At 38.3% G+C, this 19452-nt stretch overlaps 2 protein-coding genes across 2 annotated transcripts in view; one reads left to right on the top strand and one right to left on the bottom strand.

Moving 5' to 3' along the window:
* Positions 1-1659: 1659 nt before the first annotated feature.
* ak4 (adenylate kinase 4) lies at positions 1660-12709 on the bottom strand. Its single transcript, XM_077584898.1, has 5 exons — positions 12213-12709; positions 11455-11574; positions 8184-8356; positions 5746-5864; positions 1660-5039 (listed from the first exon to the last, which is right to left on the bottom strand). Exons 1-5 carry the CDS (start codon positions 12352-12354, stop codon positions 4913-4915), a joined length of 681 nt encoding a protein of 226 aa, XP_077441024.1. The 5' UTR covers positions 12355-12709; the 3' UTR covers positions 1660-4912.
* Positions 12710-16434: 3725 nt separating this feature from the next.
* jak1 (Janus kinase 1) overlaps positions 16435-19452 on the top strand; it is a 46684-nt gene continuing 43666 nt past the window's right edge. Inside the window, exons 1-2 of the mRNA XM_077583173.1 lie at positions 16435-16634; positions 17274-17400. The gene's annotated coding sequence lies outside the window, so the exon portion shown is untranslated. The remainder of the gene's footprint in view (positions 16635-17273; positions 17401-19452) is intronic.

Raw genomic sequence — 19452 nt, 5'->3', positions numbered from 1 at the left:
TACATGAATCCGCAAAACTGCGCCGCTCAGTGCATACAGTCTGCACTGCCATCACTGGAGCGACCTGGTAAAACCTGGACTGGAGTTTTGACGTGTTAATGTGTCTCAGTGGATCTAATTTAAGAAAACTATTACAGTACGAGCAAATGTCAAAATGACATAAGGTGTAAAGACTGCATCAAATATATCTGCATGAATAATTTTAGAAGACAGAAAGGAAGTCAATTTCACCACACATATGCTGTCATTTTAAATAGGGGAAATTACCCCATTAGGAAAGCCAATTAGTTGCCGACTCCATTCAGCCATCCATCTCCTTTCCATTGTGCTTGTTCTATACTTCAGAAGTAGTTTTTTCTTTCACTAATTTAGGCTTACCTGAGTAACTTTATGAATTCTGCCCACCTCTGTCTATCACCCACTTTTGGGTCATGACCCAACAGTTGAGAATCAATAATTCAGTCTTCAATGAACCTAACATGCATGTTTTTTAAGCGTGGCAGGAAGTCGATATGCCAGGAGAAAACCCACTGTAAGTACAGACATGCCATACAGGAAGCCCAGAGCCCACATTCAAACTTCTATGAGTCAGACGTGCTTGTTACTATATAGTGCGCTGCCCTCAATTACAGACTCTACACTGGTAAATGATACATCGACAAAAACAGCAATCTTTTTTACCATGAAAATACAGAACAATATGATTGGCCATTGGGCCTGTTCTAAAAATAGCTCACCAGTAATGAGACATTGCTATTTCTTAGGAATGTTGTAAAAATGATCATTAGAAAATGTACAGAGATTCATAGAAACAAAGCGTTGCTTATTGATTGATTTTTCCCACCTTGTATTGTGAGAAATCTATTGAATTCTCACATGAGCAGTGTCCTCACATAACATATTTGGTAATTTGAGCAAATGTGAAACTGGTGGAATCCCTTGGCGCTATTTGGTAGTCAAGAAGTAGCTCAAAGTTTCAAAAGGGTATGTGACCCGAGGCTATGTAGCCTACTAAACTGTACACACTAAACTACTGTGTACGCCTACAAGCTACCGGCTAGCAAATATACATTTGATTGTGCCTCTGGAGTATCTGAACATCTCTTTTTAAATATGAAGTCAACCCCAAACTTTTTTTTGGACCATATGTCATATGTGCCCCCACTATGATACTGATTAGTATTGGTACTAATGACTTAAGCAGCAAATACCACCTGTTGTTATCCATCTCAGGGGGTGGCCATTTTGCTACTTGCTGTTGACTGAAAATGACATCACTGTTGCTTGGGACCAATCACGGCTCAGCTTCAGAAAACTGGTGAGTCGTGATTGGTCCTGAGCAACTGTTATGTTATTTTCAGGGGACACCAAGCGGCAAAGACCGTCCCCTGATATGGCTGAAAACGGGAGGATTTTGCTACTTAACTTATATTCCAAAAATGCGATATTAATCAGTATACCATGTTTAGGCTAGTGGTGCTCTTATTGTACATTTTTTCAAAAGGTTGACTTCCTGCTCAAGCTACCTAAAGATTTCAATAGGCTTTTTTTTTTGTACATGTGAAATTTCACACTACCTAAATAAGGGCTTATTTAAATGTGCCTTATACAATCTTGTTCAACTATAACGGATGAGGTTAATCACATTAAAACAGAGAATAACCAGAACACTGTTTTTATTGCATTTGGAATGTAACAGGATTGAGCAAAATTGGTATTAAAAGAGTGACATGAAAAGAAATGTTGTACACAAAAGTCCTGTGGTGTAATCATGAACACCTGAAAATATTTACACCACACCCATTCCAAACAAAGCTGCCTAACCACATGCAGCTCAGGTGTGGCCACATGAAACTTACACTTCTAACAAATCTTTTGACATTTTGCATAGACATATTTTCCCATTGTTTTTTTAAAATAACAGAGGAAAAAAAGCATTCTTACCCGCTCATCACCCGAGTCACTAGTAACTATAAAACCGCATTGTCTCATTGTCCTTTCAGTATAAAAATTAACAAGTTTAATTTTACAATTTTAAACTCTGTAAAAACAAAAATGTATGTCTCATACTGGAAGTACTTCTAACTACAAGTAACTATATTCAAAATCTGAACACAAATACATACATTGTCACGTAAAGCGGAGTACACACATACTACCAATTAGGCCAATTTTTTTCCCTTTCATCCATTCAAAGTCAGTAAAGGCCCGACTCTCCGATATCTGTGACAGTGGCAGATTATCCTAAGCAATTGTGCCGCAGTGTGTGCATAGTGATTTTTCCTCCTATTTGCCCACAAAACGGTCGATGCTAACAATCATAAACGTTGAACCTGTTCAATATTTATATCGTAAACATTGAACCCTTCTGATATCTTACAATCTCACATCCTTAAGTGTGTGGTTAACACAGTTTGGCCCACGACACTGACTCTTTTGTGATTTGTAACAGAATGCTAGCAATTAGGAAGTGATGTCAAGCACATGCTGTTTGTTACCAGACACAAATACTGTAGAGGAGCAACTGGTGGTGTTGGGTGTTTACATAACGGGTCTTCCAAATCATTCATCACAATAAAAAAAAAATGACACAGAGAAGAGTTGGCAACCAGACAAGCTAACAATTAGCCTAGCTTCTTCTGTACTGTTTTTTTCTTCTTTTGCCTCCAGACTACTACGACAGACATCTGGTGTGGGGAAGAAGATCCGTAATTATTGATCCAGATATTGTTGTAGAGAAGTCTGATGTAGTGTATTTGTCTTCCCGAGTACACCAGACAAACAAAAATGCTCACCTATTTTTTCCTTATGTGTGACATTTCTCACATTTTAAAAATAGATTAAGATGTTGAAAAATCGGTATGTGTGTACCCTGCTCACGATTCAGACCCCAATTCAATGTGAAATGATATATCTCTACATAAGGCAACAGGCAGAGAAGCAGATTTTAGGCTGGACCATCTGTTAGGCAGTAGTGTACAATGTCATAAATTTTGCTGTAACTTGTCACAGGTGTGGAACCAATATATTTGAACGCTGAGCAAGTGTGATTATTTGAACGTGAAAAGCAGAGTGGCGGTATTTACATGTTACATGAATGAACAAATGCAAACCGCAATCAAAGGACTCCTATCATGTGTTAAGGTCCTCATCCAAGCCACAAGGGGCACTGTGGAGTTTGATTCAGACATTTTTGGAATGGATTTGGAAATGGAAATAATGGAAGTATGTCTTGTTTATGTTATTCATTTCAACAGATAAATACACCTTTAAACATTACGATAATCGAGCAGAAGAGCAACAAGTAACTCAGTAACTGGTTCTCCAGAGCAGTTACATAACAGCTGCCTAGTTTGCATTACAGAGCATATACAGCAAATTTAGAGATCATCCCAATAATAAGTTCTAATTCAAAACACGGACCTTTTGCTATACAGTGGAAACTGGGAAAACAAAATTGCATAATATCTTAGGTTGAAACAGCATCTTCCATAAAATTAGATATGGGGCAATCATGATGTCGCATAAGTCTTCATCTTCGTGAGTGGCTAAAAGCTCAATAAACTCTACACGTGTTTTTGCATCCTAGACTTTTTTTTGTTGCCACCACAGAAGAGTACAGAGAGGAAGTGTGTGTGTGTGTGTGTGTGCGCGCGTGAGTATGTGTGACGTAAACCATTAAACAGGAAAGGGAATACAGTATGTTGCTACACGTGTCTTTGTCTAAGCTGCTGTGTACAAATTGGCTAAACAAGAAATCAGTAAAATAATAAAGGAATACTTTATATACCACATAAATCAGCTGGGGTGGGAGAAGAAATTTAGCTTCCAGTCACAATAATTATACCTCTGCATGTTCATCAACACTGTTCTCACATAATCATAATCTTGGAGAGTATATAAATTTACTATTTTTAAGTTGTACTGAACAGTGGTAAAAATAATTTCCACATATGTAAGACAATTTGAGAATAACATGGACTGCCATCAGCAAGCCCCCTGCCGCCACTTTCTTTGACGATACAACTTGTTTGTACACTTGTGTGACTGCTAAATGATAGTGACATACTAGTCTGGCTCTGGGATGAAATATTTCAATTGGATTTCTAATGGAACAAATGGTTTTGAAATAGTAAATAATAGGTGGATTAGTGTTCGGCCTTAAAGTTTCCACTGTACAGTATTTAAATGCAATGCATACATGCTTATGTTGGGTCCTTGTTTGTCCTGTCCTTCCACGGTGTTTGTCAGCTCTCTATAGCAGACCTTCTTGGCCATTTTCTTAACATTTTCCGGGATTATTACTGCATGCTTTAGAAAATGCTTTATGTATTTTGAATGAAACCTGATTTGAGATTCTTGAGGTAATACAGTGCCACATTAGTATATCCTGGATTGAATTAATTCACTTTTGATTTCAACTTGCATGGAATGATTTGCCTTACCTCTACATAATTGATAAGAAATGAAACTCAAGTCAAAACAGTCTGACTGTCTGAATACATTGCATAGTTTGTGGCGGAGATACCGTCTGCTGCAAAGGAAATCTTTCCTTTAGTGTTGACATATTCCTTCCGTTTTCTTTTTCTTTCTTCTAACCTGCTGCTCTGTTATTAGCCATTTCTTGCATGGCGCTCCAATTTAGATTCTATGTACGTTGCAAGTAAAAATCGGAGGTTGTATAGAACAGCTGCTATCAGGTTAGCTATTCACTCCATACCATTTTGTAAAATTACTGCTAACACACACACACACACCTCAAATAAAAAAAAAACCTCAAATGACATTGGGGTGAAAACATTGAATCCTGGCTTTTCTCAAATCCACTAAGACAAACGGTCCAGCGTTGGAGACGATCACTCCACGTTCTACCTTCTTCTTTATGTTTTTGAGGTCTTCTCTCCCAGCAAAATCAGGGCACCTGGCTTTGATGGGCATCCAATGGCTGTGTGTGCATCTTGGTGCTGAGGAGAGAGTTGATGTAAGGCCAAATCCGATCGGTTTCTGTTCCAGAAAATGAGTGCAGGATTCCTTGTGACCTGAGTGAAGAGGTAAGAGAACAAGTTACAAGTGTAATGTATGTACCATTTTTGTAAAACGCCATTAACTCATTCACTGCCATTGACAGCTATAGACTTTAAAAATTTCCTTTTAACTATATAGATTAGTTTAAAAAATAATTTTAAAAAATTGTTAACAAGAGTATGAAAACCTAGATTTTTTTTGTTCATTTAGAACAGTTATAAAATTTGTGATTAATCGTTAACTAGTGAACTCATGCGTTTAATTACGATTACAAATTTTAATCGCCTGATGCCCCTAATTTTTAATAATCTTTTCTTTTAAACAAAAAAACAAACACTTTTAAATTTTTTTATTTAATAATCTTTTTTTTTATATTTTAAGAAAAGATTATTAAAAATTAGGGGCGCCAGGCAATTACAATTTTTAATTGTAATTAATCGCATGACTTCACTAGTTGACTCGCGATTAATCACAAATTTTACATCTGTTCTAATACAATAAAAACAATTCTAGGTTTTCATACTCTTGTGAACAAAAGTGGGGGGGAAATGTTAAACTAATAGAAATGGTTCAAATGAATTTTTGACGTTTATAGCCATCAATGGCAGTGAATGAGTTAAAGGCTTTAGTTACATCCTACCACACAAACAAATTATCATTAAAAAAAACAACATCTGTGCTTGTATTAGTAAACTAAAAGAAAACCAAGAAAATACTAACTTGTATAAGTCTATGACGGGCTTCGCTACGTCTTTGTAATGTCTCAGTCTGGCCATCAAAGCTTCTGGTTTGTCGTCATCGTGCTGAATCAGCGGCTCCCCGGTAATGTCATCTTTGCCCTTTGTATCATCACACAGTAAACAGAGAAATAACTCAACATATCAAATGGGCCAGAACATAAAAAATGCACAAATAATCCCACATATTTGGAAAAAAACAAGCTTCAAGGGAGACAGATATACGCATATGCGTACATGCCTAAATGTATATATTTTTTTAAACACACACACAAAGTTTTACTTGAACCGTGGATGAATGACAAATGAAAAAAGATGAAACAAACTTCAGACAGGCGATAACGTTTAAATGTATCCTACATTTTCTGCTCGTTATTTCCACAGAATCAATAAAAACTACATAAAACTGAGGCGCCTCTTGTGTCACATGGTGTTCTCTCTTTTGCTGCATGACAATGTTGCACAACAATATTATGACCATGACTCATTTTCCTGTGGTAACTCATGAAAACTCCTCTGTTGGGCCAAATGTCGACGGTGCCCCAGGACGGAAGCAAATATTTTCACGTCACAGGAAGGCGCAGTGACCATTCAATGGAATTGGCATCAAGTTTGCTTGATTGAACCCTTTTTGAATTGCATTAATTAAAATATCTGCCTATTCTACACACATTCATCTAAGAGTGAACAATATGTACTTAAAGGAAACATTATGCATAATGTACAGTCAGAGGTGGGTACAGTAGCCACAAATTCTACTCAAGTAACAGTACAGTTACTTTAGTTTAAGTATTCTACCAAATACTTACTTGGCCATTTCGGCATTGTAATTGAGAAATGCTTCTCAATTGAAAGGGCAAACCAACCAGTTTCAGAAAACAGGTGAGCCGTGATTGGTCGTTACCTAATCCCTGAGCAACTGTGATGTAATTTTAAATTGACAGCAAAAAACAATAAGACAAATTCTTCCACAAAACAATTATCTTAAATTAACTTAGTTTACACTCAGAAAATAGCACAATAGGCTCACCAGACTTTTATAGCTATTAGCTGATATTTTCTGTTGCTTTTACCAGGTTGCATGAAAATTAGTCACTGAAAAATGTGTTTTTGTGCAAGGGCGCAGAGACTTTTTATGCAGTTATGTGACTTCCTAGCTCCATTTGATTAGTCAAAATTGAGTCCAACGTCACAAGTCGTTCCAAATCGAGTCAAGTGACATCAAAACATAATAGATTAATTAAAAAATTAATGTAGCAAGCAGAATGTTGTTTAATGCAAAAGAGCAAAAGTACAATTTCTCTTAACAAAAATGCTCAATTAAAAGTAAAACTTTTGTTGCATTAAAACTACTCTGACAAGTACAATTTACCCCAAAAAGTTAAAGTACAATTGATTGTCACACCCACCTAAGTGGGGCAAAATTCTTTCTCCGCATTTGACCCATCCCCTGAGGGAGCGGTGAGCAGCAGCAGTAGCCACGCTCAGGAATCAGTTGGTGATCTAGCTCCCCAATTTCAACTCTTAATGCTGAGTGTCAAGCAGGGAGGCAAATGGGTCCCATTTTTATAGTCTTTGGTATAACATGGCCAGGGATTGAACCCACGAGCTCCCAGTCTCAAGGCGGACACTCTACCACTACGCCGGTAAAAAAAATTTTAAATTACTGAAGCAAATGTAATAGAGTAAATGTAGTGCATTACTACACACCTCTGTTTACTGTGGATAGAAAAGTCTACACACCCCTGTTTAAACACCAGGTTTTTGTTAAATAAAAATAATTAGACCAATACAATTATTGGTCAGGGGTGTGTAGAGTTTTTATATTGTTGGGTTGGGTTTGATCCTCAACTCAACCATTGTGGCCATGTCGAAGTATCCTTGAGCAAGACACTGAACCATAATGTGTGTGCGTGGGCCTGGCATCGCCGTACATGGCTGGAGCCTCCGATTAGTGTATGATTGTGTGTGAATGTGAGGCTTTGTAAAGCGCTTGGGAACCATATTATGTACTTTGTAGATAAAGCGCTTTGTAAGTGCAGTCCATTTACCATTTATATCCACTGTATCGTAAATATAATATTGTTGCTTCGGACACAGAGCGTAAAAGTGTATCAAACAAGCCAAGTACAAAGGTACTCCAGCAGAGGCCCAAATATTTGTACACAAACATTGAAAAGCAAATTTTCCATAATATGTCCCCTTTAAATAGGATGTACTTTTTTGGTCCATATGTACCTGTGTGTGTATGACACAACATGTTGACAGTCAAAATTGAATGTGTACGGTAAAAGCAAATGATGTAACGCGGGAAACTAACAAGAATTGTGAGAGGGAAATATGGTCTCACACTTTCCAAGAACATGAGACTGAATTATAAAGTAATAATTTGGTCACATCACAAGGTTTAGCTTTTCAGACCTGCACTCGGGGTGGATTGAAGCCCATGTTGTAAACTCGACCGCTGCCAGGGTGGATCCAGCGGTCACTCAGTCTGTCTTTAAGAGTCTCATAAGGGATGTTGAGACTGATCACCAAGTCGAGCTGGTACAAACTGTTCAGGGACTGGGCCTGTGCAAGTGTCCGTGGAAAACCTGGAGAGAAACAAGTAGGGAGAAAGTTGTGTGTGATAATGAGACACCACCAAACATGCTGTTAAAAATGTTCAAAAGCCCGATGATTAACTGAAAATGCATATTTTTGAGATGTGGACGAAAACGGGGGGGAGACGCACAAACAAAAAAGTGCTGCAAGTATTAACACAATACAATATTTATGCAACCAAAATATTAGACATGTTTGCCTGACGGTCAAAGTTTGTAGGCTTGAATCTCAACTAGCTTTTAGTGTGGACTCTGTGGAGTTTACATGTTCTCCCGTTGCTTGCGTTGGTTTTCCTCAGGCAGTTCGACTTTCTTACATATTACAAAAACGTGTGTTCGGGTTAGGAAAGTTCACAAGGCATATGGTGAATAGATGTCATGACTTGACTGAGACCTTTGAGCCTTGTGTCCCGAATCTCGGCGGATTTCGCCAGCCTCATTGTTTTGTCGCACTTTTATGCAGGTCCCATCCTGTCGTCTGTTTTTTGTTTTTTTAGTCCAGTCAGTAAGCAAATTGTTTGGGCTATGTGTATGTCAATTGCACAGTTGGAATAGCTATTCATATAATAAACCAGTGGTGTCCAAATTCGGTCCTCAAAGGCCGGAGTCCTGCAGGTTTTGGATGTTTCCCTGCTCCAACGCACCTGTTCCAATAAACAGGATCATTCTCAGGCTCATGCACAGCTTGCTGATGCGCTTCAAGTGTGTTGGAGAAGAGGAACACCCAAAACCTGCTGGACTCCAGCCGTCGAGGACCGAGTTTGGACACTACTGCAATAAGCCAATTAAAAAGGAATTTAACTGTTAATTTAAGTTCCTTCCTATTTATTTGCGTTCACTTTCACGTTTGCATCATACAGAGCTAGAACTACTTCCTACTTCCGTTTTCTATTAATCATGGGAAATGCAGTCAGGCCGAACAGTTTTGGGACCACAAGATATGTATATCAGTTTTATAAACAAGGTTTTGCACACAAAAAAAACATAAATAAATAAAAGTGCTTGCATTCATTGATCGATAGCTGCATGGAGAAACAAAAGAAAGCAAGTACTGTACTTGCGGTTCGGCAGTGGACTCGAGGTGCGTTCCATGACCACTCACAAAGTTGGACATCTCAAATATCCATAGAAATACTCATTATGCACCAAACAGCAATGATTAGTACGTAGAAACATTTTATAATTTATTTGACATACCAATATAAGAACAGCCGCATGTCAACTCAAGTTGTAGGGGCAGAGTAAACCAATTGTTCCAGGGCTAACTACATTGCCACAACAAGGGGATCGAGCAAAATGGCTTGGATAATGGTGAGCGCCTTGACTTGTTTAGTGCTGTTGAACTGTCAACCAAGATAGCATTGAGCATTTGCGAAAGTAATAATACAGTACAACCAACACTCAACAGATTGGCTAGTGATTAAATTTGTTATAAATAGTTCCTGGTGAGAATTTCTTGCATATTTGATTTTCTGCGAAATTGTACTGTCTGGGTTTTAAATTCGGAAAAGCTAGTCACCCGTTCACAACAGCTAGCAAGATTTCAATGTAGCCTCGCTTCAGTCCTCCCTTTATCCCACACTTGCGTCTCTGATAAATGTTACCAGCTTGATGTTGTAAACTGAAGCTTCTTGGGTGCGCCCGCACGGCTACAGCATGTGCCCGCAAATTATTGGCACACCCACTTCTGTGACACCTTGTGTCTCGACAGTCTCTGCTAGGCTAATTTTGTCTCTGTGTGACAAATTTTAAACTAATAATTAAAATGAAAGCAGAGACATTAGATGTGGCCAAAGAGAAACATATTTTGACAAGATCATTTTAATAATATTCTACTAGCAGGTCCTAGAGCGTTTTGAGACATGACAAAAAGTGCTTCTTTAGAAAGTTGCAAACTCCCCCTTTTAATTAAACACGATTGCCCATATTGCATGCGCATTGCACATCAGATGAAAAATGCATCTTGAAGTTAATTTTCTGAAAAGGTCTTCTTTATCATTTTTGGGGATGGATGCTTTTTTTTTAGGGGAAAAAATCATGTGTTCAGTCGTGGCAAATGAGTGAACAGGTGACTCCAATATCCTATCAAAGATTAACAGTGAGTAACAGACAAAGGCAGGAGGAGGGATTATCTGAAATTTCTTGAAAAGGTTAACATGCTTCCATGTAGTTTTCTTGAGCTGTATGGTACTTTAACTACGAGTAAAGCGTACTGTATATGTACTTCAAAACATTACAAATGCATTGCCCAACCGTACTCTGTAACTCCTCTATTTTTCTGGCCAGCCTCAAAAAGCTATGTTGTTTACTGATTGATTACGGATCCTACTTCCAAATTTAATCCTGTGACTCACCAAGCAGTTGTGTTCAGCAATGTTTGTCCACTATTAAAGATACTAGATAATATTTAACTTGGAAAAACACAGTGACCTGTTGTGCTTTCAGGACAGCTCCACTGAAATAAAAGGGGCCTCCTTGGCCAAGTGGTTTAAGATTGTCGCCCGGCCCCAACCTCCCCTGGAGCGAGACATACCCCAAACTGCTCCCCAAGAGCTTAAATGCGTGTTTACTGTGTCCACTACTGTGATGGGTCAAATGCAAAAATCAGATTTCATGTACAGGATGACAAATTAAGATGATTCTATCCTATATAATATTTTTCTTACTGAACATTCTTCATGTGTGTAGATGTATTGCTGGTGGATACGTGGTTAAAAAAAACAACAACCTAACCGTGTGTGAAAATGGACAGTACAATATATACGTATGTTGGCATGATGTAAATGCATGGCTGTAAATGCACTAAGTACAGACCAGCGAGCATAAGTCTGAGTGCTCATTATGTACAGATGTAAAGGCATTGTATAAGAGCATGCATGCCTTTTCTACTAAAGGAGTCATCTGAGATAATGGGGGTGGAAACAAGTTGGCCAATCACCATAAAGGAATGTTGGCCATTCCCAATTCCAGCATTTATTATGGATAAGACATTGTGTAAGTATTACATGACAGATCAAGTATCAGCACACAAATAACTGTAAGAGGATGCTTTATAATGAATTAGGGAAATATATGGAATATTTTCTTACCATCTAAAAGCAAGCTGTGGCAACTTAGGCGTTCCAGTCTGGGCATCATCAGCCTGGTCATCACATGATCAGGCACCAGCATGCCTCTCTCCACATACGTCTTTACTTCCACTCCTGCCTCTGGTTTACAACAGACAGATAACACAGTTCATTTATGGATTTAAGAGTACATCATCTGAAATTCTAATTAGTATTCATTCAGTTGCTTATATTAAGATGGCACAGGCAATGAAGTGGTAAACTCCAGCAATTCCTAACTGGGACTGTCAAACGTCTGTTATGTAACATGGGCAACAACAAGCTGCCTTCAATGTGATTTTGAGCCAGAATTGGGAAGTTGTAACATAAGTGTATGGAGCCTGCTATGGAATGAAGAGTCAAATCAAAACAGACTTCACAGAATTATAGTCCTTGTGTGTGACACAGACAGACGCACGACATCTAATTGCTTCCTGTCCTAATGGACAGCTTATAAGGAGATGCATTTAAAGTTGTATGCTCGGTTGCCTTCACACTGTGGAGTGAAAAAAATGAGGTAATGTCCAAAAATACACGTTTAATTACACCAAAATGCCTTCGTAGACTTTAAAAGCATTCACCTACAGAATTGGAATAGTTAGCTTGATCTGCCGTCATAAACAGGACATAAACTATGCATCACGTGTTTATAACCTATAAACCTTATTTATTTTTTAAACAAAAAACATTCGTGTTCGTGGAGGGCTAGGAGACAATGATGATGAAGTTTATCTTCTTACCTGTTTTAGCTGCTATGCTCTCACGTAAAAAGTGACCACTGGATAAATACTGCAGGCCGAAGCTCTGCGCAATCCTCTCTGATATGGTTCCTTTACCTGATCCCGGAGGACCCATGATAGCTGCGCGGAACAACTTGGCCATGTCTTCACTCGGAATCCAAATAAAAGTCTGCTCCCGTTTGCACGGAGTGTAATGCAACTTACTTGTCGCGTTTGCTTTTTGCAAGAAAATTACTCGTTAAAAGGGATAGCTACTCCCAGCAAGTTACACGCATGAGCGGTAACCCACCAGCTCAAACGTTTCGATGGCAAAATAAATTCCTGTTTATCTCGGAAGTGTTCGAAGCTGTGCGCAAAGCCTTCACTTGGTGCCCATTTCCGTGAAAACAGTACTCCAAGCCCAAAACCCTGTTTCCTCCTCTTTTTTTTTTTTTAATGTCTTATTTTGCCTACATTACGGTAGCCTATGTCTTTAAAAAATAGTTCATCCACGAATGGACGTGAGAGACTCTACAACGCCCCATTTTACTGCGCACATCATCCAGGAAAAATGCGGACGAATAATTCACAGTTACGCCTGTCGCAGGGCAATGTGGTATCTGTAGTTTTTTCTGTGATGGCAAGCTCTCCCAATAATTCTACTACTACACTTTGAAAAATAATTTAGGCTGTGCTACAAACTCTCTACAACGCACAATAAGAAATACAATGTACATCTGTATTTGTATCATGTCCAAAGCCCACTGCATTTTTTTCTTAATTCAAGTGTATACTTGAATTAAGAAAAAAATGCAGTGGATATCAGTTTGAACGTGCTGTTGTGTTTAATTTACATAACACTGTCCCGTTTTAGAACCAGTTCATTAACTTCACAGTTTGTCCATTGCCAAGAGTAATATCACCATGGGGTTAAAAAAAGAAGAAGAAAAGTTTAGAGTGTGATTCTGCGTAGCCAAGGTTATGAGTACAAAAACTTACAGCGTATGCATATTTGGGTGAAAGTAGTATATTGGCGGCTCATGCTGAATGTAATAAACTGTAGCCAGATATATGTGTAACATAAAACTATTGTTCCACTTGAACATAAAACCAGCAGTGATATTGGTGCTTTGCTCATACACAAATAGTCTACTTGAGCGTCATTTGAATGGCACTTTTGCAGGTCATTTTCAGCAGAACAAGGTTCTCTTGAGCATCAGAGGCACATAAAGCCTTTTTTCACCAGACAGCATGAGAACTGGAAGACAAACTCAAACCACCACTTGCCAATAAATGGCATTCTATCCAATTATTTAACAAAACAAACAGAAAATGTCTTTACAAAACACAAACATTTCTTTTTAAAAATGAATTTAAATAGTGAAAGACATGAGTCCAGTGAAGGCTGGTGAATATTAATCACATTAACCAAATTTAGACCCAGTTTATGTGAACCTGACACAAGACTGACAGAAACTAACTACTGTACAGTATATGCGGTAATTTTCTGTTACTATCATAGAGTCAAATATGGGAGTAAAACTCTTTTCCACCAGCACGCTATCACTACACAAGCCTCTCGCACTACACGTTTTAAAAAAGCGGGGACAGCGGCATGTTTACCACTGTATTATATCACCGTTCCGTTTAACAACACTCAATAAGTGTTTTGAAACCGAGGACAGTAATTGTTGAATCTTTCTCGGTGGAATTCTTTCCCATTCTTGCTTGATTTACAACGACAGTCCGCATCTCCATTGTCATATTTTAGGCTTCTTAATGTGCCACACATGTTCATGGGAAACAGGTCTGGACTGCTGGCAGGCCAATCTACAAGTCTTACTTGTGCTTTTTTTCCCCCTATGAAGCCACAAAATGTGGCCTGGCACAGTCTTGCTGAAATAAGAAAGGATGTCCCTGAAAAAAGATGTTGGTTGGATGATCAGGGTGCAAGGCGATCTACAATTGCTCAAGTCACATGCTACATCATCCGCATGTATGTATGAACGCACTTTGCATGCACCAACCTCATGCACCAACCCCAGTGAGTCAATTTCTGCTTCTGTAATGTCAAGCACTGTGAGCCTTGACCGCCCTGACTTTAAAGAGAATGAGGGGAACAGCTTCGATTAGCCTAGAGTTGGTTGAGTTCCCTCCCACAACAGCGCCCAATAGCGCAAACACCCTCTTCTAGCTGCGCTATTTTATCAAAATAACAAAAGAAGAAAAACTCATCCCATGCACACAATTAGACTGCGCTTTGCACTAGTCTTGTTCTGGGCGCAAACTTATGCCCTGCCTCGTGATCATCAAGTTAGCACTAACCAACTGTAAACATTTAGGGTTTAGTGATTTTTTTTTTAAATTAATTGTATGATAATAAAACAAGGATGTGAAAGTTCAATTTTATTGAGTAAAACTCATTGTCAGTCATCGATAAACACATTACAAGTATAGACATTACCGGATTGAAGATTGGCCGTGGTTTTAAAAAGGTTTCATTAACTGCTAATACTGGCTGTCACCTGTAATGAACTCTTTTCTTTTTTGAGAGGATTTCCAAGTAGTGCACAATATGATTTGCTGCTTTCAGAGTTGACTAAATGAGACGCCTCTTTTGAAGTTAATAGGCTGCAATTAACTTTTTTTGTGACCAGTGCACAGAGGAGGATAGGGCGGGAGAAAGATGAAAGAGAAACTGTGCAAACATGGATGCGTTTTTGCACTGTTGATGTACATTGTCCTAAAAATCTACATTATCCTAAAAAAAATAAAAAATAAAATGGTGGCAGCGGGTACTAGTTAGCCCCATGGACAACACGAGTAGCCCATAGGTCTCTTAGCTCACAAAGTGATGGGAAATTTACAAAGAAGAATAAAAACAGAAGAAAACTGAATGTTTTTCTCAAATGTTTTATATACTTCATTATATTGTGCTAAAAGGGAAAAAATCTGTTTATATTTATGCAAATATTTTTTTAAAGTAATTTTAGATCTGTAATTGTAATACTGTTATACTGAAACATTTTTGCTCACGGTTATCATACCGTCATAATCTAATATAGGCCCAGTTCTAATTCCAAGTAAATTGGTAGGCGAGCATGGCCCCTGTTTGGCCCGCACATGGCGTCAGGTGTGAAGTTATATATCAGCCAATACTGATTCTAAAGGCCCTATTGCTAGGCTGATTACAAAAAAAAATCGTAATGAATATATTGTACAACATTGCAGCGGAGAGAAGCATAACTGTAGAATGAAGAGAATATAATGTTTATAATAAAGGAATACAGTTTCATGAAACATAAAGGCCTATTGTGATTTAGGTTATGCTTTGAATAGTGCCTTTGTCACCTGAATCATGGTAATAGTGAATCTTTGCGCTCTCTCCCGACAGTACGCGGTTTCCTTTAAAGTAATTCAATGGCACGGACCACTGAATGAAAGACCGATGCCCAATACTGATCCAATGGCACCACCCTGTGGCCAACTATAATAACCGTGCCGTTATTTCTAGTTTGCAAATGTGGTCTCGCATTGCAAACAGGTTGACAGACAACTGACAGACGTATATTTTTTTGACAATCGATAAATAAATAAATAAATACCATCCACATGAAATGTAGTAAAAGTGATTGCTAAGTGTTGCCCCTCTCTCTTGATTACCAACGTATATATTGTATTAAATCATAATAATTGGTATGATTTTGTTTTTGTTGATATGCCCTACTTAAAACTGTTAAAACACTATTGCTAACTAAAATAAAATCTCTTTAAGGAGTAAAAAGTGAGCTACATGACTCATCAGAAATGGCACCATCAAGCTAATTGTCCTTGACCATGAGCAGAACAAAGGGTCCAAGTCCTCTCTTCTATTTTTTATATCCCCCCCAACCACACACACACACACACACACACACAACCCATGTTTTCAATCAGAAAATGCTATTGGCATTAAATTACGAGGTGGCTCTAATTTGGTAAAGTTGGGACACACCACTTGTTGACATAATTTCCAACAAATATGAAAACTTTATTTTTCAGGAAAAAATCTCTTCGCTGGCATCCGATCCAACTCAGACACATGAGTCTCTGTCACTCCTCTCCTCAACACAGGAATGATGCGCTTGTAGTACTTGTTGCGAGCCGTGTAGCTTCGTCCATGAGCTGTCAAATATTGCACACGCCTTCAGTCAGTAGGCAGACTAATCCATAACAAGTCTGGGGATCAACCTGCTTCCGGTTCATTTGAAACATTTTTTTTCATCTTTCAATTCTCCTTTTCGCAATCGGAAGTCTATTTTTAAAACCGTGATCATCTTGTCACATGGCTTTGGAGAATTCAATAACAACAAAAAATGGCGACAATCACGTTGCTCCGTGTGCTCTTGCTGCGTCATTAAAAATATTCATGTAAACACGGAACGCCATACGGACGGAAAGCAGGTAAGTGAGCCAAATGATAATATCACATACTGATGCTTCCGCGGTGTTCGTAAAATTAAAAGCTAATAAACGGGATCTTGTAGCATTCTGTTTGTTTTTAATTCAGAAAGGGGTGTGTGCGCCTGCGTGTCTGTGTGTGTGTGCGCGCAATGTTGGGCGTCAACGTTTGGCTGCAAACTACTGCGTATCATTATTTCACTTTTTTCTTATGTAAAAACATTGATCCCTCCCCACTAAAAAAATATCTATATGTGACACTGTAAATACTGTCGCGGGTTTTATTTTTGGTTTACTTTTCTTTTTTTAAGTGCAACATTCAAGCGTACTTTTGTCATATTATAGACGTCCTTATGCTTGTTATTGCGTAATAGCAGTTTATAGTTTAATGTCGCATCGCTCCAGTCTATGGAAGATTTACCAGGTTGGTTGGTGGTCGTCACTGTGAGGTGAACGACACAACCTTTTTTTGACATGAAAATATACATTAGGTGCAAGTTGACAAACAGATGTTACTGTGACAATGCGTTTGGCCGTGTTTTTGTGGAACATTGTCGCCATTCCCGCCACGCTTTAACATAGTATGTCTGTCGGTCGGTCGGTGGGTTGAGCTGCGGGGTTAATGGAGTTGTTTACATGAAGTGCAGAGGGTTGGACTGAGAAGGAGGAGAAGGAGGAGGAGCCGCCACGTACAACTGACGCCACCCGAGGGGGCGGAGCCTTCGACAAGAATCACAACAAGTCTGACGTCACTCGCCCTTTGCAACTGGTATGAATAATGAAATACACTGTCTCTGCCATGCCTTAACAGGAACAAGGATGAGAAAGGAAATGTTTTGATGAGATTCTACATTGGGGAGAGACCTCTGCCATGGAAGGGAGGAGAAATGCACATTTTGAGGAAATTCACTATTTATGAGTTAAACATCCTTGTCACCATTTGATGTTATTCACAACAACAAAACTGATTTCGCATTGTGACGTGCATGTGCAGTGTGCCGGAGCTGTATCCTTTTTAAAGGGAGTCTTGCCTAGTGAGTCAGGTACATGAGTCCAGGGCAGGCAATCAGGGAACCCTGGTCCTTGAGAGCCACTGTCCTGCCTGTTTTCGATGTCTCCTTCCACCAACACACCTGTTAGATGAACAGGATCATTATGAGGTTAATATAGAGCTTGTTGATAAGCTGATCATTTGAGACCTGAGTAAGAGGAAGGAGACATTGAAAACTGGCAGGACAGTGGCTCTCAAGAACCAGGGTTCTCTACCCCATTAGACTGCATGGGAGCAGTAAATAGCTTCTGTTTTCGTTTTGTGACCGCCATCTGGGGTGGGGATGGAAATCTGCAATTATGTGCCCAAGAATGTTCTAACAAACATACTGTTTTTCACATGCACAAATGTTGCACAATAACTAGTACTGTTCCGCTAAAGAATCAGTTGCATCATGGATCCAGACTGGCCCTAAATGTTATCATTTTCCCCCTAAAATTTAAGATAGTGCAACAAAGTTTTTCATCTAATCACGTATGTGTGACGAGTAAATTTGTTGTTTTATGTTTATTTTTTAATTCCTTAATATTTTTTGATGGTCCTAAACACTGAATACGTGTTTTACTTAAAGTGGTATTCAACACCAAATCAACTTTTTTCCCCTTTTTAAAAAAAATATATATTTTTGGCTGATAAACTGTATAAACGGGTGTCTACTAATGCTGTCTACATGTCCTGGTTATTATTTAGAAATTTTAGTACATGTTAGTTGAAAGCTTGAATTGGGGCAAAACCGGTCTGTGTTGCCCTTTAACAATTATCATTTCATCATTATTCCATAAAGAAAAAATAATAATATATTGAGGGGAACAAAAGGTATTATAAAAAAATAATTATTGTTAAATATATATACAAAATTGATAATTAACACTTTGCAGTACAAACAAATATTTCCCTAACAGAATGGACATCTCTCACAGTCTATGTCTGAACTATTAACCCATAATTAAAATTATTTAAATGCTTAAGCTCAAGTTTAAAAAAGTGAATTCATAAAACAAAATGCGATATTGTAAAATAATTTACACATTTCCAGCGTATGAAAGCCACAGTAGTAAAGTTATATACTTTTTCCAATATTTTTATAAAGGTTCCAACCCTTTACTGGGTCACGAAACAACAAGACAAAGCCACAGGACCCATGAACAATATGGCTCCAGAGTCGCATGTGGCTCTTTCATTGTTCTGCTTTGGCTCTCTGTGAGTTTGGAAAATAAATAAGAAATATTTCATTGAAATTTGCTTTTATTTTTAGTTAATGTTTTTCACATGTAATCCTACATTTTAATATTATGGTGATCTTGCATCATTAAAGTAAAATGCTTGTTTGTTTTTTAAAGCTTAAAATATGCTGCAAAACCGCCAGTGTGCGACAGCTGGTACCAAGATTTATTTGCTATCCGGCGCCTGGTAAGTAAACAATCGATAAATCCAAGAAAAGTTTCTGATGACAACTGGATGTTTGATGCTACGAGCATGAACTATATTAAAAACAAACATTACTCACGCCTCACAAATAACAACTTACAATCATATATCAGATGAAGTACGATGATGTCTGGCAACCCGGATGTATTCAATGCTGTGCACTGAGGTTCAGAAGCAAAAATACCAGGTAAAATAAATAATTGGCTATAAATTTGCAAAACATATATTAATCCTTAATTCATATTGACAGCTGCATGTTCCACATGTGACAAAATGGCAACGGAACACAGAAGTAGACGTAATTTTTGGTTTGCTTTTATGAATAATTTAAGTTTGGCTTTA

Source organism: Vanacampus margaritifer, chromosome 13 (assembly GCF_051991255.1).
Source record: "Vanacampus margaritifer isolate UIUO_Vmar chromosome 13, RoL_Vmar_1.0, whole genome shotgun sequence".
Classification (NCBI taxonomy): Eukaryota; Metazoa; Chordata; class Actinopteri; order Syngnathiformes; family Syngnathidae; genus Vanacampus; species Vanacampus margaritifer.
This window is presented reverse-complemented; position numbering and strand designations above follow the sequence as displayed.

Excerpts from the sequence above, each read along its gene's own strand:
- ak4 (XM_077584898.1), bottom strand. The coding sequence starts at position 12,354 with ATGGCCAAGTTGTTCCGCGCAGCTATCATGGGTCCTCCGGGATCAGGT. Across the intron at positions 11,575-12,212 it reads GAGCATAGCAGCTAAAACAG|AGGCAGGAGTGGAAGTAAAG; the intron begins GTAAGAAGATAA and ends GTTGTAAACCAG. Across the intron at positions 5,040-5,745 it reads CCCGTCATAGACTTATACAA|GTCACAAGGAATCCTGCACT; the intron begins GTTAGTATTTTC and ends CTCTTCACTCAG.